The sequence below is a fragment of the Muscardinus avellanarius genome (assembly GCF_963383645.1).
Source record: "Muscardinus avellanarius genome assembly, chromosome: 14".
In the NCBI taxonomy this organism is placed as follows: domain Eukaryota; kingdom Metazoa; phylum Chordata; class Mammalia; order Rodentia; family Gliridae; genus Muscardinus; species Muscardinus avellanarius.
Genome location: NC_137800.1, coordinates 27,349,098 through 27,367,466, shown reverse-complemented (window position 1 = coordinate 27,367,466; position 18,369 = coordinate 27,349,098). Strand labels below are relative to the sequence as shown.

Here is an 18,369-nt window from a genome sequence, read left to right as displayed (position 1 = left end):
GACCCTGAGATGGTCTAATTGCATTTCTTCTTGGCACCTTTAAATCAAATTAACTAGATACTTAGGAGAGAAAAGGAAAACGCATTTTTGCAAGGCTCCTGACTGGGTGAGAAGCAACTGCAGCAGCATAAAAAACCGATGGGAATTTGGGCTTTCCCACTCTGGTAGCAAAGGGGGGGAATTATGGGTTGGTGGTCTGCTTCATGCTAGGAGGACACCCCTCCATCTGCTCACGGCTCAGCCTGTTTTCAATTTAAAGCCCAGATTTCAATGCAAACCTCAATTTCTTTCCCCCATTTTATATGCAAAGCGAGGCTTATGAATCATAGTGTCTCTGCTCCTGGAATTCGGACCACATTTCCCCCCAAAATTCGCAGTCTGTTTGTTTGAATACCTGCTTACTGTGGTACACAATGGGCAGCTTTGAGAAGAAAAATTGATAATCTTCACGGAAGAGTAATTTGAATGAAATTACACTTGACAGCCAGTTTCCAAGCAAACAAGAGGAGCGAGGGAGCCTTAGCTAAGCTCTAAGGACTTGCCCAAGCCACTGCTGTTGGAGCGTCCCAGGGAGAGAGAGAGAGAGAGAGAGAGAGAGAGAGAGAGAGAGAGAGAGAGAGAGAGAGAGAGAGAGAGAGAGAGAAAAAGAGACCCACCAGTTTTTTTTTCAACATCTAATTGAGCTTTTGATTAATTCCGTGTACCAGATCCTACTGAAGAAAGGTAGCCATGGAAGAGAATATGGAAGAGGGACAGACACAAAAAGGTACTGTGCTAAAAGGGGTTTATTTGTAACTAAGTCATTATTTTGCAGTTTCCTTGTTTCCTTTAGACACTTGCCAATAAGGGTAATGAATGCTTTTTTTTGGAAGGCATTTTCCCCCCTCTCCTTTCGTCTTTTTCTCACTTGTGGTGATGTCTGGCATGAACGTTGTCATTATTTGCAAATCTTTCAGAAAAAAAGTATCTAAATGCAGAATTAAGTACTAATAAGGAGAGCACTGCGGTGTTGTTGTGAACTATTCTTTAGACCAGTCTTTGTTAACCTTTGTTTATTTCACGTATTCACGGCTGTCGAGCTTGGTCAAGAGATTCGTGGTGTGAGCCACAAACACGATATTTGGAGCAAATTGCAGCTAAAAACCTGATGATGTAACCATTAGCGATACCTTTGCATGGCCATCTGATAGAACAAAGACCAAGACCATTTGTTACATTTTAGCTGGTGTGCATTTTTAAACATCATTTTGTTTTTCTTTGTATAGATGCCAAGTTTGAATATACATAGGGCACAAGATAATGGATTTTCAGGGTGTAAAGTGATGTTAAGGCTTTCCTTTCTATATGGTTGCCTGTCATCAATTTTTGGGTAATATATGTTAAGGAAAATACCTGATGCATTTTTTAAAGCTTGTCTATAGGCATCTCTGGCTGTATGTATTAAAATGAAATTGCCGTTTTTGCAGGTAAAAATTGGCCAAATCTTGTCAACTTCAGAAGATTCAAATATCTATAGAATGATTTTTTTTCTTATGTGTCAAGTTATAGCTTTGGAGGGAACTGGCTTTCACCCCAGCATAAGCAGCATTTCCTCTCATGCTGGCTCTCAGGCTTATGTAATGCTCTTGTTTTCTTAGAACTAAGACAGTAACACAGGTGATACTGCATAATGGTAATATTTAAGAGTAGTGTTGAAAAAGATTTAACTGTCAATAGTTGATTTTAAATGCACGTGACTTCAGTGATTTTTTAAAAAAACTCTTTAATATAATAAAATAGGTAGTTTGGAAGTAAAGTATAGTTTTACATATTATTAGATATTTAGGTATGCTGTGTCGCCTCTACACAGACAGACAGACAGACAGACAGACACACACACACACACACACACACACACACACATACATGCCATACTGAGTATATATGATATACGTACACACATATAATCATAGATGACTGATAAATGTATAAATGTTTTATATAAACAAGATAATAGATAAGCTAATCTCCAAATTTAGCCTTGTTACTGATACTCTGTAACAGGAAACACAACAATCTGTATAGATATGTGATCTATTTTTAAATTAAAAATATGAACTGCTTTTCTTATGTACAGAAATAATCTAAATAGTCATCAGTGATTTTAAATGGAAAATTTTCTTTGCTAATTTATGTCTTTAACAAGCCTGTCAGTGGACTATTTTATGAATACGATATTATATTTTAATGTCTTTTTTTCAACTGCGTCGTGATATTGGGCCTTGATAGTTCAGTTTGTTTAAGAAAAGATAAACTGTGCATTTTACATATGGAAATAATATTCACTGCACTTAATAAAACCTTAAGTTAAATCGTGGATTTGGGGAACAGGTTGAAAATGTCTGAACAAGCCTTGGTAGAGACAGCAACAAGAAAAAATGATGTAATTAGTTGTGTTGTTTTTTTTCAGATTTTGCTGCAAATCTTCCTCCCATGGGGGTTGGGGAAGTAGTGCTCTGGGTGGGGGGGCATCCATCACCCGGGCTTCTCATTAGATGTGAATAGGTAAACCAGGAACAGTGGTTAAAAAAAAAAAAAAAATTAAATCAGAAAAAAAAAAGTGTACTGATCTACAAGAGCATAAAAGTATATAAGTAAAAATCTATGATTCTTTTTTTCTTAACTGAGAAAAAGAAAATCGAATTCCCTCAATTCCTGATCTCCTGTTTTGTTTCTGTTTTTGTGACACCTTTTCAATGTAAATTTGTTGTTTTAAATGTACATGTGAATATAAATGTACTCTTTACATGTGCAGGGGAGAGAAATGATGAGAAAATTCAGAGATTTAAGTTGGAGGAGCTACTTGACAAGCAGATGAAATCATTAGAATTTCCTAAGGGTCCAGGTGGACAGCTTTAATGACCCATCTACTCTAAAGAAAAGCCGCACCTTGTGTTAGTGCTCAGCCTGATTTTACTTAATCTGCATAGGATTTTCAATAACAATTCAGAGACCTCTGAATTTTCTTCCACTTGAAAGATGCTTCCCAGTCACTTCTTACAATTCTATGTTGCTGTTGTTGTTGTTGTTGTTGTTTTTTATAGTGCCTAATGGTATTGTTTGTTGACCTACTGGTTTGTTTCGTGGGCAATGAACTGATTGTTTTAAATAGGTAATGATATTCATTAGGCTTAATAAAACCTTCCATTAAATCACAGATTGTGGTAACAGGTTGGATGTGTCCTAGCAAGTCTGAGGAGATGCAGGAAGAAGACAAATGACGTAATTAGTTTCGATGTTTTTCCTCAAGTAACTGAAAAAAATCTTTCCCTCATGGGGGTGAAAGCGACAGCTAATCTTCCCTTTAGCAAATCAGCAAGACTTAGATTTACCTCTGTTTGTTCATATTACCTCGCAGATTCATCTGGATTGTAAACTGGAAGACAGTGGTTTATTAATATATATGTACAAGTAGTATTATATATATGTATATATAGAGAGATAGAAATACATGTATAGAGACTATGTTATATATAGATAATATGTATACATACATATATATGATCCTCCATAGGAAATATATTTTCCTTTATTATGAGATCATCCCCCTCACACTTAATCCATAAAAGGTAATTGAGAGCATTTCTAACATCTACCCTGATTTCACTGTACGTGTTCGGCCCAGGATAAAGGACAATTTACACGTATGGGCGACTTCATCAGCCTTTCTGTTCGGTTGGTCTATGCTTTGATATGGAATTGAAATGGAGATCACTAATCCATAGCTCTATTTCTGCAACTCTCACCAAAGCTGAGTATTTCATTGTGCTTAAAGAAATTCTAGTGTTTTACGAAACATGTAGTTTGTGAAAAACGTCTTCTCTAAGTGAATGGCAATTACTTTAGCTTGTGTTCAAGAAAGAGAACAGTGTTCTAGGAAATAATGTTCTAAGAAAATAAAAATAAAAATAGGCTGTTTTGAACTTGGCCCTTAGGTATAGCCATAATAAACTTAATATCACCATCATCAAAAATCAACATGCTCAGTCATGGCAACAAAAGCTCCAATCACTGTAGAGAAAGTAAGCAAAGATCCCCAAATGATTTTTATGAAGATTTGAAAGACGTAGTAATTTACATAACTGACTATGATGGCACACACCTGTAATCCCAGTACTTAAGAAGGTGAGATAAGGGGATCACAGGTTTAGGACCAACCTCAGTAATTTAGCCAGACCCTTAGCAACTAGGCAAGACTCTGTTTCTAAAAATTAAAAAAGAAAATGCTGGGGATATAGCTCAGAGGCAGAATGCTCCCGGCTTTAATGCTCAGTAGCCTTCCCCACCAGAAAAAATATGTACATAGGAAATAATGTACATATTATATAGATAGATAGATAGAGGGTGGGAGAAGGAGAGAGAGAAGAGGAGAGAGAGAGAGAGAGAGAGAGAGAGAGAGAGAGAGAGAGAGAGAGAGAGAGAGAGGATCTTATCCACATTGCTTTATGGTCAAATGCTATCTAAAATATTAAATGGAAAATTCAAGAAATTATTTAGTTTTTATATTTATTTATTTATTACTGGGGTTTAAACCCAGGGGCATTCTACCTCTGAGCTATACTCTCAGGCCTATTTTATTTTTTGTTTTGAAACAGGGTCTCACTCAATTGCAGACAGCTTCGATAAATTCCTGACACTGGCCTCAGACCTGCAATTCTCCTTTTTCAGCATCCCAAAATACTGAAATTACATGGGTGCACGACCATACCCATCTCAGAAATAACTTATGAGTCTTAAAAATATCAGGCTTTTTGGAGTAGCATGAGGAAATCTCATGTCATCCGTCTTTATCTTACCTGGGATGTGAATATTTCTTTGTCCGGTGTATCCATGTTGTATATGCTACCCACCCATTAGTTATTCAGTAGCTATCTTGATTAGCTGGTCCCTATCTACTATGGACTATTGACTTTCATGGCATCACAGGGCTTGTGTTTAAGTGAGCCTTATATTCTTTAATGGCCTAAGCCATTAGACAAGTGATGTTGGCAATTCCGAAATGCTAAAGAGAATCTGTAAAAGGCTTTTTTTGAATGAAAAGGTAAAAGTCCTCAACTTAAAGAAAAATATCTTATGTTGATATGAATAATATCTGTGAAATAATGAGTTTTTGGTATATGAAATTGTGAAAAAGAAAAAAATGTTATGCTAATTTTGCTGTCACATCTCAAACTGCAAATATTGTAGCCATAATGTGTGATAAGTGCTTGGTGCTTGCCCTTATTTCATCTGATTACAAAGTCATGGTATCATCTCACATCATCACAAAAGAAAAAAAAAGGTGAGTGCAGTATAATAAGATATTTTGAGAGAGACCACATTCACATAACTCTTATACTTTCATTATGGCATATTGTGGTAATTGTTCTATAAGTTGTTGCCAATCTCTTACTGTGTCTAATTTATATAATAAATCTCATCATAGATATGTATGTGAGGTTCCGTGCTATTCATAGTTTTAGACATTCAGTAAGGGTCTTGGCACATATCCCCAGGGCTATTGAGGATATTTATGACTTGTAGACATGCAATCATATCAGGATTCTGTGGGGAGAAATGTAGGTGATTGAAGGCTTTTAATAGTGAATGCATGTTCAGATAGGCAGATGAATGTATGACCATTGGTTTGTAGATAACTTCAGTGAAGGCATCATTGAATTGGAAGACATTTACAGAGGAAGTTGATGAATCAACCAGTAGAGAACATGATGGACACAAAAGACAAAATTCACAGTATCACTCAACATGTTTTTCTATTAAATAAGCCAGCAGCATACAAGTCTGTGCTGTCAAGCTGAGTCCGAGTCAGCCGAGAACTTTATCTCCAACTCTGAAGCCTGGTCTACTCTCTCTTCAGTAGCATAATCCCTTGTGACCTGCAAGGGATAAGTGACTATTAGAAGCGGAACATCCAATTCAATGTGAACAGAATCCTTTTTCTTCATTTCAGCACCCAGCACATGGCCACTGTTTGCCATTTTTCATTCTTCGCCAAACGCCACTACCGATACTTTGTCATATCAGCATATCCTTGACTTAAAACTAGGGAGAATATCTATATGAAAGGGCTCTCTACAGGTGTTTTTACTTTTTTAACTTTCAATATTAGTGTCTGTCCCATAATTTAAAACAATGTCTAGTTATATTTGACACATAAGCTTATAATTCTATATTTTATACATGCATAATATATTATAATAAGTTTATGCATAAAATCATATATATCATTTTTATTGGTTGACTAAACATCTTTAAAAAAAATTTTTTTTTTTGGGCCGGGCATGGTGGTGCATGATTGTAATCCCCGTGCTTGGGAGGCAGAGACAGGAGGATCGCACAGGCTTGAAGCCAGCCTCACTGGCTTAAGAGACCCTGTTTCCAAATAAAAATATAAAATAGGTCTGGGAGTGTAGCCCGGAGGTAGAAGGGTTCCATCCCCATTAACATAAAAAATTTTTTTTGATCAAGATTATTTTTTGCCTTGAAAGATGATTTAAGAACCTCACTTTTCCTTTAAGCAGACATCATCATTTAAGAAGAGACCACACTATAGTAAGTGAAGGGGAGGCAACATCGGCTTTATGATATTAGATGATATTGGTTACTTTAAATTGCCTAGTGATTTCAGTACCAGACACTGGCCTAGGAACTTGACATAAATTAACTCATCGACTCTTCACAGTAACCTTACATGTTACTAATACTGAGGAAATTAAAAATCAAATATCTTGCGGGGCGTGGTGGTACACGCTTGTAATCCCCGCACTTGGGAGGGGGAGACAGGAGGATCATGCAGGTTCGAAGCCAGCTGCGCTGGCTTAAGAAACCCTGTTTCCAAAAATAAAAAAGTATAAAATATCCCGGAGGTAGAAGGACTTCCAGGAACCCCAGTACCACACACAAAAAAAATCAAATAGCTTAATTAACGGTAACAAAGTCTAATAGTAGAGTAGTACATAGTGTAACTGGATTCAATACAATCAGAATGAGTCTGGGGTCTGCACTTGTGACTACCCTTTATCCTACACTGGGTATCAATAATTGCCAGTAACACACCCTTCTAAGTGACTTTTATAGCCATGTGTTGTAATTTATGACTGTAATTATTACTATCAATTCTGGATATTTTGCTAGATGGGAATGGACTTCCCAAGAACAACTAATGCCTAGGCCCATCAATTTATTTCCTGAAGATCATAATTCTACTCCAAAACAAACAAACAAATAAACAAACAAACACGCAAACAAACAAAACTAGGTTGATTAATTCCTCTCTTGAAAAAGACAGTTCTTGGTATGTCTTTTTATTTCTCCACATATCTTTATAATAACAAAATTGTCCATCTTCTACCTAATCTGAGTTAATTCCTGTTCATTGTAATGAAAGAGTCAGTCTCTAAATACAACAAAGTCCAGGTACATTCAGGAATCTTATGTAAATAGACATACAGTTATGACATTTTCTTAGTTTAACATGGTGAATGGCTGATAAACTAAATATATCCCCAGTGTATACTTAAATTTCAATTAGATGCTACTCTTCAGAACATCTTTGACTATTCTGAATTGTTTTTATCTTTGACTGATCTTTTAGTTTTACAATCTGTATAATAATTTTACCCTAGACTCACTGCCTACTAGTTAAGTATTGACACATAAGCTTATAATTAATATAATTACAATTAAAATTAAAATAAAGTATCGGTAATATTGGTAGTACCAAGGCAAAGAAATTAAAGACCCAGACTATTAAAGTATCTTTAATAGTATGTCATTTTTATTTTTTGTGTTGCTGGGGATGGAACCCAGAGGCTTTCTACCTTCAGGCTACACTCCAAGACCTATTTTATATTTTATTCAGAAACAGGGGCTCACTAAGTTGCTGACAGCCTCACTAAGTAGCTGAGGCTGGCTTTGAACCTGCCCAGTCCTCCTGTCCCAGTCTTCAAAGCACTGGGACTACAAGCGTGCACCGCCACGCCAGGTGACTAACAATATGTCATTAACACCTGAAAACTAGTGGTTAGGAAAAATAAGAAAAACATCAAAACATCAAACAATTCTGGGAAGTTATTGAAATATAAGAACTCATTGGTCTCTGTTTACTTCTTAGATGTTACCTACTTGCAGATCTGTGAAAAGGAAATTTGTTTTGTCCATCTAGTGGACAAATTACATCTCAATAAAAACTGTCACGAGTCACTTCATCTTTTATCTCAAAATCTAGTTATCAATACCAGAAAAAACATAGAAATTCATATTTTACAAAGCATATAAGAAAATATGTTCTATGATTTAACAGTTGTGATTTTACTAGCATTTAATACACTTAATCTGGAGTGTTCCGCTGGGTCCAAGAAATTACTTTACCTCTTCCTGTTAATGAAAGTAGTTCTAAGACACTTTTTAGTGGGAAAATTAGATATATAATTAATTTAATTGATATTCCCCAAACTTTTGCATTGCTCTAGCTATTATAGCTGCTTTGGTATAAGTATATTGATTTTTTTTAATTTATCATTTACAATTTTATTACATCAGTTGATAATTATGTTTTTAACACCTATGGTACTACTAATCTCAATGACATGTTTCAACACCATGTTAGGAAAAGGATATGTGTAGTTTTTTTATTGTATCATTAGAATTAGTATATATTCACATTTTTAACATGGAAGCACTTGATACAGTTACCTCATTAACTCCTTGAGTGGAAACTTTAGCTTAAATATTTAAAGAGATTAAATAAGAAGTGGAATGTGGGGGGGGTGAGATATTGATAGTGTGATCAAGGTGATGGCTCATTGTAATGGAAGAGTCTCCAAATATAACAATGTCTAGATTCATTTAGGATTCTTAACTGCTCTCTCATTAGTTAAAAGACAATGACGCATGAGTGATTGATAGGATAAAATAACTTCTCGTATGTCAATTCTGGCCTTCCTTCTTTCTCCCATGCACCCTTATCCTCATCCAAAATGCTTGATAATATTTTTTTTCATACATAGAAGGCAGACTGCCTGGCTTATTTTCAAAATTCATTTTGGATATCATCCACGCCAAAAGGTGGCGCTGTTGTGCATTAGCTGACTTTGTGAGAATAATTCATGTTTCTCTTTGTGCTCTGTATTCAATTGTGTCCATTGTCTTGAATATTCCTAATCAGAAATTGAGTACTTTTCTTTGTTGTTCCTTAAAAAACCTGAAGATAACTGCTGTGCTTTTTTAAAATTGTGAGTGGGAAATTTAATTTTGGTCACACAAAAAAATTAGTCACTTATTGGAGCCTGTTTAAAGAATTCATTCAGGAAGTAAGTTATCATATGAGCAACTGTGAGGTCAGGGGAAAAAGGTATAAGGGCGGTTTTTAAATTAAAGTATTAAGAGATCTCAACATGATGGAACATTAAATACTGTTATAACCAGATTTTTTTTTCCAAAAAAAAGAAACATTTGGACACATCATTCAAATTGCTTAATATTTTGGACATATATTTTCATCATGTAAGAGCTTTTAGTATACTTTGTTCCACAAAAAAGATGAATTTGATAAAAAAATATGTCTGGAAATAATTCCAGGAACATAAACCACATTGCTTATACTGCTTATTATGGAGTATGCATGCTTTTTCTTGGTTCTCAAGTAAAAGAGAGATAATTAAAAATCTTTGCTAATTATCATTTCCTCCTGATTTATGTTTTGCAAATATTTTCTCCTTTGAAAAATGCAAGTGTTTTTCCCATTGAAAGTATTCCTTGAGCCGGGTGTGGTGGTGCAAGCTTGTAATCCCAGTGCTTGGGAGGCAGAGACAGGAGGATCGTGCAGGTTCGATGCCAGCCGCGCTGGCTTAAGAGAACCTGTTTCCAAATAAAAAATATAAAATAGGTCTGGGAGTGTAGCCTGGAGGTAGAAGTGTTTCCAGGAACCCCAGTACCACCAAAAAAAAAAAAAAAAAATGAAGAAAGAAAGAAAGAAAGAAAGAAAGAAAGAAAGAAAGAAAGAAAGGAAGAAAGAAAGAAAGAAATCTTTGAATGTTGACTTGGCTCTTTTTCTTAATAAAAATGATATTGAAGAAAAAATTTACAACAGGATATATTCTCTTATTTTTCTAAAATAGAGAATAGTTTTAGAAAATAATAAAAAAGTGCATTATTATCTCCTTCTCACAAAAAATCTGGTCATTTTTTAAACTTTGATATACTTCTATGCATTTTTTATATTGATGGAAAGCTATTTTTGTTTTTAATAATCTATGCTCTTAATAGTTTCAAAGTTCAGTTAGTGATTGCACATCAATATATATCTAAATGCCTTTCATTACATTATTTTTTTAAAAATAGAAATTATAACATTTAATATTAAAAATTGGCACTGTTTTAAGAATGTCAATGCAATTTTATGTCAATATGTAAATTAACATTGATCAATAAATATTGATTATAGCTTTATTATTAATATCAATTTTTTACTTTATGACACTTTATTTATTTATTTATTTATTTATTTATTTATTTATTTATGGTGGTACTGTGGGTGGAACCCAGAGGCTTTCTATCTCTGAGCTATACTCCCAGACCTATTTTATATTTTATTTAGAAACAGGGTATCACTAAGTTGCTGAGAGCCTCAATTTGAATGCATTCAAATTGCATTCAAAATTTTGGAACTGGAGACTAAAAATTTCTTCTCAGGGATAGCAAAGAATTGTATTTATTTTCATTAAAACTCTTAAATATTTGCAATTAAGTTATTTTTTAGATAAATAATTAAACAATATTTGAACACTAGAACTCTTGGGTACAACACTGGTTTGTGTACTTACACAAACATCAAAGTCAATCACTAAGCCAAGCATGGGAAGGAGGGATGGAGAGGGAATAGGGTGGGGATTGGGTAAGGGCTAATTGGGTGATGTGTGCATGTATGTCTCCACCATCTTTTATCCAATTAAGATGTATGACTACATTGTACCAATAAAAAAAATTTTTAAAGTGTAGATGGTTAAATAAACCCTTCCCTTTGCAAAAAAAAAAAAAAAACTCATTCTTTGAGAAACTCTGTCTTAAATAGTAACTATATTTTACCAAATCCATACTTATGGAATATTCTATTACACTTCTGAGATTTTATCTTGTTTTACTGTCATTTTTAAACATATCATTTTACTGCAAAAATAATTACTTTGAACACTAAACATAGAATAATTAAACCTAAAAAAATGTTAAATCTCTGCTCCATGATCCACAATAGAAAAATTTAATTGGTTCATAACATCTAGAATTATAAAACTGTGCACTAAAATTTTCTCTATGAATTTGAACCTGTAGAAAACCCCACATTTTAATACTTTATTGGTGCAGTGTAATTATTGAAGATAGTAAGATTCAAAATGATACATTCAGTCAGGTGTGGTGGCATGCAGATAATCCCAGCACTTGGGAGCTGACACAGGAGGATTTCAGGTTTGAGGACAGGATCAGCAAGTAGTGAGAGAAGCCAGACTAGGAAGACTCTGGTTCAAAATAAAACTAAGAAATAGGGCAGAGGGTATAACTTGGAGGTGGAATGTCTCTGAGTTCAATCCCTAGTAACACACACACACACACACACCACCACCACCACCACCACCACCACCACCACCAAGAACAACAACAACTAAAGGATACATTTATACTTGCACACATCACTTGATGTCCTTCCCACTGCATCCTTTCCTGATTGATAACCCCCTTTCCCTCCATGCATAGGTTAGTGAGATTGGTAGTGAGACAGAAATTAACACCACTTGACCTATTTCCTTCCTCAAGTCTCCCTTTTCCCCTTCCCATCTCTTCCCTCCCCAGTCCTCTTCCACTGTCTTACTGGTCTCTTATTTGAAAAAGTTCCTTCTGTTTTCCATTTTCTCTCTAGCTTCTACACAGAAGAAAAAGCATAGGACCCGTGACTTTCCGAGATTGGCTTATCTCACTTAGCGTAATATTCTCTAGTTCTATTTATTTTCCTGCAAATGATATAATATTGTTCTTCTACTTTTATGGAGAATTCAGATATTTTGGAAATTGACTATCATAACCAATTAGCTTGCTCTTTCCCTGAACACGTGCCTTGGCTCTTTTTGTAAACTGTAGCTCACTAAATGTTTTATTCAATCCTAGTTTTCTGCAACTTGTATTATGAGAATTATTTTTTAATTTTATTATTTTGAGTTTTGGTAGGATTAATCTGAGTGTTTAGATGTATAATTATTTATATAAATATTATTTTGTATAGTGGTTTTTATGATAGGTGGTAAAATTTAATCATCAAATAAATGACAAATGCCTATTACTGGCCTTGAACACTTATAACTGACATTAAGAGGAGCTATTAATGTATGACATATGTGACTTTTATGTTTGGCAGTCAGCTACATTTCAAGTGATACTATTATTTTACGTGAATATTAAAAAATATTTTTACACATTGTTTCTTGTTCATTGAGAAGAGAGTTTGCATAACATTCATTGTTATTTCACCAGAACAATATTTGGTCTTAACACTACTATATCCCAATCTGCAGTGATACAAAAGCAACATCAGTATCATTAATGGTGTTGAATCTTTGCAGGCAGTTGAATTTTCCATGCATATATACCACAAAAAAGATTAAAACTATAGACTGTGTTTTTCATCCAATTTGGTCTATTTAAAAATGATCTTATCCAGTTGTCACTCATTTACTTCTGAATTAGCTTCCTGGCACATCTTTTCCTATTGACTGACAAAGGTATTTTTCTCCAGCCTTCAGGTATAAACAAAGTTATTTTTAATGTATTCTGAGTGATCTGTGACTTCTTTGACTATGCCATAGATAGACCAGGCTGAACCATGTCACATTGCTTATATTAGATAATTCTGATATACAAAATGTCTGCTTGATTGTATCTGTAATCTATACCCTCCCTACATTTATGGAAATGTTAATGGGTTCATTATTCCTATATAATAAACAGAAAAATATTTTATGACATAAAAATATTTTACGACATTAAAAATATTTTATGACAGAATGCCTCACTAAGTACCTGAGGCTGTCCATGAACCTGGATTCTCCTGTCTCAGCCTCACAGATGCTGGGATTACAAGCTCTCTAAGTTTTTTTTTTTTTTTTTTTTTTTTTTTTTTGTGTGTGTGTGTGTGTGTGTGTGTGTGTGTGTGAGGTCATTTATCTGATTCTTTATGTTCCCTGGTAACAAATTACCAAATTAAAGATTTAATGTTTAGTATATTCATATATCTTGAGGAGGCTGACATATCTCTTATGGGTTACTTGAGTTCAGTACTTAAGAGGTTTGTTAAACATAGTGTTGGGTTAGGTGTTTATGACTTATTCTGCCTTTCTTAGTAAGCAGAATGCCATTTGATCCAGAGTGGAAAACTCTTCTTTGTTTTTCCATGGATTGATTAACACCCCACGAATCATTTTCCATATTTGTGGCACGACTCAACAGAATTTCATCTCCCACAAACTGAGAATGTTATTCTTCCATGAGTGGTTATTTTGTAAATTCTCTGTGATAAGTTTACAGGGCTGTTTCTGGTTCTTGAGGGACGATGAATTACATACTATTTCCGTATTGAATATAACTCAGGCATTAGTTTGATAATTATTATCTCTGTGGTTATTTCAAAGTTGTATTGTGCAAGAAACAGAAGCTTATGGAGTGAGTTTTATAACCCGTGTTTTAGAAATATGAAAAAGAAACAATTTAGGTTTCAAATTGAACAATAATGCTGGATAGCATCAGAGAGCAATACGAAGTTTTTTATTTTATGTAGATGCAGAATTTTAACTGTGGATTTGTGGAAAATATGGAAATGGGTAGAAAGAATATGATATATCTGCTGTTGCTTTAGGAGTTGTTATGCTGTTTCAAACTAGTTTGAGCCCAGAGATTGGAGAATTTCTTTTTCAAATTATTTTTATTCAGTACAATTAAAATGGCACTCACATTATCTAAAATAGTCTTGCATATGTACAGTTGGCATATACTAATTTATTTATTTATTTATTTATTTATTTATTTATTTATTTATTTATTTGGTGGTACTGGGGTTCCTGGAAGCCCTTCTACCTCCAGACTACACTCCCAGACCTATTTTATATTTTTGAAACAGGGTCTCTTAAACCAGCGCCGCTGGCTACGAACCTGCGCGATCCTCCTGTCTCTGCCTCCCAAGCGCGGGGATTACAAGTGTGCACCACCACGCCTGGCTGCATATACTAATTTAGTAAAAAAAATTATTTAATCCAGATTTCAGGACATGTTATGCAATTTTATTTTTATTATATTTTTATAATTATTATTTTTATCAATTTATGCTTCTACTTTATAAGGTCTCAGAGTATAATAATCTTTAATATATGTGACAACAATTAGCAGTCTTCCACAGAATACAGTTATTGGAGACATTTATTTACTTCTTGACCACTTAGAAATCAATACACTTTAGATCAACATTTATATTCTCAGTTATATTACTTGAAACAAATTGTAAAGGTTTAACATTTATTTTTCAAAATCCATCTGTTTAGAGACCATAAAAATGAATAAAAAATAAAATTATATTGGAAATACATCCTTATCAAAAGGATTGCGGTATGCCCTTTGACCAGGGGAATTCTCTTTTGGTAATACATTCCATTTTATTTCTGGAGTGACAAGTAGTAGTCTTTTGGAATCATGTATCTCAGTCCTCTCCCTAATTCAAATACTTAAGTTTTTACTTTCCTACATAAAAATATCAATATTCACTATATGTCTTATGTGTTTTATTTTCTTGCACCACTCTCAGTATCAATTATTATGAGTTGGGTTTTCAAAGCTATTCTTCAATTGCTCTTAGATTTCTTGAAAATTTGAACCATTCTTAGGATGAGAGGGGAGCTCAGAATGTCTGTTGTTTTGGAAGAGGTCACTGAATGCTGCTGTCCCCAAATGACGGAAATTTAGCATCATCCTTAGAAAGGGTTGATCCCTTTACGAGTCTAGGGAAGAGAATTGGCTGGAACTCCCTGGGACAGACAGCGAAGCAAAGAGAGTGCTTTGGAGTGATGCCAAAGAGATCCAGAGCCAGAGAAATGAGACTGGAAGAAGAGATGTTTAAAGGGCTTGATTGGGAAAGAATAATATTGTTTGTTATTTTTCAACATGAGAAAAGAAAGAACACATTAGTCTTCTATATTTAATCACTGTATATCAGGCTGCTGCAATCCTTGAACTCCTTGCTTATAACTAGCCTCTGGCAAGGATTTCCAATTGCCTTCGTCTTGCTTTCATGAGAAATACAGCTGAGGACAAGCCAGACAAAAAATGAACACTGCCTTTGTGCAATGTAAAAAATGCATTTTATATTTCTCTTGCTAAAATTGCTTTCCTGAGGAAATTCTAAGGAGAAAATGGATCAAAAAGAAAAAATGAAAAACCTTTGCATTTCAACTGTATGCTGCATTTGCTCTGAGAAAACAACAATTTGAAGAATTAATAATACATATTTGGGAAGGGCTGCAAAATTTAAAGCTTGTCTTGTATCCTGTGATTTTTTTTTTTGGCCTTTAACTTTTGAAAGTTAGTTTAAATAATTATTTATAAGAGAAGAATGATTGTTAACTTTGCCCAGCAAGTACTGTGTTTGTGACTTTGGGATTCATTTATCTTTGTAAATTCCGTATGTGTAGTGGTGCCATAATCTAATGGAATCATTCTGAAACTTTAGTTTGCTTTCGCATTACCTACTTAGGGGTATGTTAGAACATGGCTTGTTCCATCTCTCTCACCATCTTGTGTTTATGATTCAGTAATTATGGGTGGAGCCCAAGAATCTACATTTCTGAGATAATGACGTATTTCCCATTGCTACTGGTTAACACTCCTGAAAAAAATTCTATTTATAACATATATTTAAAATACTATAATTTTAGGAGAATATAGTCAAAGATCAAAATCATTTAAAATAAGATTTTTCTCCAGTACTGAGACTTGAACCTGGGGGCATTCTACCTCAAAGCTATACCCCAAACCCTTTTATTTATTTTTTAAAAATTTGAAACAGAGTCTCATTAAATTGCTCAGGCTGGCCTCAAACTTGCAATCCTCCTGTCTTAGACTCCCATGAACTTTGATTACAGGCATGTGACACCATGCCTGACTAAAATAAGATGTTTAGTTGTGTTATGGACAATATCTTAAAAAAACTGCTTTGAAAATAAAAAGGAATTTGAAACTTAAAATCATGCATATAAAATTTTGGATTACTTAAAACATGTTTCAAAATGTTATAATAATATATAAACTTTAATTTTACTTATTCAATTTTTATAGAAGAAAATTGGAAGCATGGTAGAATGAGAGAAAACTGATTAAGATAGAATATCTGCAACTATTTAACATGATAGTACATGTAGCAATAAAGTAGTTATCACACTTTTATTATACATGGAACCTAAATTATTCTGGGAAAAATAACTATTGATACCACATCACATCAGTGAATGTAATGAACTCTTCTGCTTTTATTTTTTTCAGTTTGCATTTCTTTTTTTATTTTTTATTGGTGCATTATAGTCGTATATCTTAATGGAGTACAAAATAGTGGAGGCATACAAGCACACATTACTCATTTAGCCCTTTCCCAATTCCCACCCCCTTCTTCTGGTTTTAACACTGTTGTCAATTCTACCAGGTAGTTTACAAACATTAATAAAAAATTTTACACTAGAAATCAGGAGAGATGCAACAAAGACCAACTCTAAATATAGTTGATATAGAGGGATATTAATATTATGATTGAAAAACACCGCATAATAGCACCCCTTTTCACAAATAAAACTAATAAAATTAAAATGAAAGGTATAACGATTGGGACTGTAATTATCATTATGTGTTTTCATTTTACATTTGTTTTCTTGCATTGTCTTGTTAAAAGTGCATGTATGTCATCTACCAGAAATAAAATAACTAGCAGTTTTTCAAACTTTGATATGTGGCATGATATCAAATTAGATAATTAGTCTAGAAAGAACTGAGATTTCACTATGAAAAATAAGGAACAGCATAAGATCAAAGCACAAAGGCTTAATTATAATTCTTAATTTTAATTCTTAAAGTTATCTTTTTTGAATCACAAACGAGTTTCAAAGTATGTTGCATATACTCAGGGGACTAAATACCTATGGGAGCCTGTTATATGGTTATTAGTTCCAAAACAAGCAAGCAAACAGCTTGTATCAAGGAAGGAGCCTGTAAACTGTGTACCACCCAAAGGAATTATACCTCAGAATTCCCAGATGTATATATCACTCCTAAATTATGACCTGTATATGGTGAAAGTATTTCTTTTTTTTTTCTTTTTTCTTTTTTTGTGGTACTGGGGTTCCTGGAAACCCTTCTACCTCCGGGCTACACTCCCAGACCCATTTTTATATTTTTATTTGGAAACAGGGTCTCTTAAGCCAGCGAGGCTGACTTCGAACCTGCGCGATCCTCCTGTCTCGGCCTCCCAAGCGCGGGGATTACAAGCCTGCACCACCACGCTCGGCTTGTGAAAGTATTTCTAATACAATAAAAAGGGGTGCATGGTTTGTATTTTAGCTTTTATATATTCCTAAATGAAAAGCTTTAAACTGCCATAGGGAATGTCATAGAAATGACCAGAATCATTCAAACATGGATTTGAATCCTGTCATTCACTGTTCATGTTTTGGGCAGATGACTTCCAACCAAGAAACTTAATTCTTAATTCATAAAATAAAAAAATATATATCTGTAATTTGGAGTTCCACTAGAGCAAATCTTCTAGTGCCAGTTTCCACTCTTATAACCCACAAAGCACAGAGACAGTTAGGTTCTTAGCAAGTCATGCCCTCACTTGATGAGTAGCTGCCCACATTGTTAAGTGAGATAATACTCTTAAGTCACTGAATGCTCTGTTCATTAGGTTGAGGATGATTAAAATAGATTTTACTAATCTTTTAGATTTTATTATTTTCTTTATTTATCAACTTATGTTCCTGTTACAAGTCATCTCTTATCTATTGCAAAATTTATCGTATGTGGCACAAATATAACTAGAAAGTTATTTTAGAATGATTGTGCCAGCCACTGTTCTAGGTATCTTAATTTGACAGATTCAATAAAAGAGCATTTGATGTAAAGGCAGAGAAAAACTACAACTAAAAGATTGTCCATATATCTCTAAGTACAAAGATATATAAGAAATATCAGTAATATTTGAGGACAACAGAGAGACATGTTAGTAAGTGACAGGATTGCCGTCATGCTGCTGGACAT

At 34.1% G+C, this 18,369-nt stretch overlaps 1 protein-coding gene across 1 annotated transcript in view; it reads left to right on the top strand.

Moving 5' to 3' along the window:
* Window positions 1-729: 729 nt before the first annotated feature.
* GPM6A (glycoprotein M6A) overlaps window positions 730-18,369 on the top strand; it is a gene marked incomplete at both ends in the record, with an annotated part of 131,001 nt that continues 113,361 nt past the window's right edge. Inside the window, one exon of the mRNA XM_080709756.1 lies at window positions 730-766. Coding sequence (XP_080565882.1) covers window positions 730-766 — 37 coding nt within the window. The remainder of the gene's footprint in view (window positions 767-18,369) is intronic.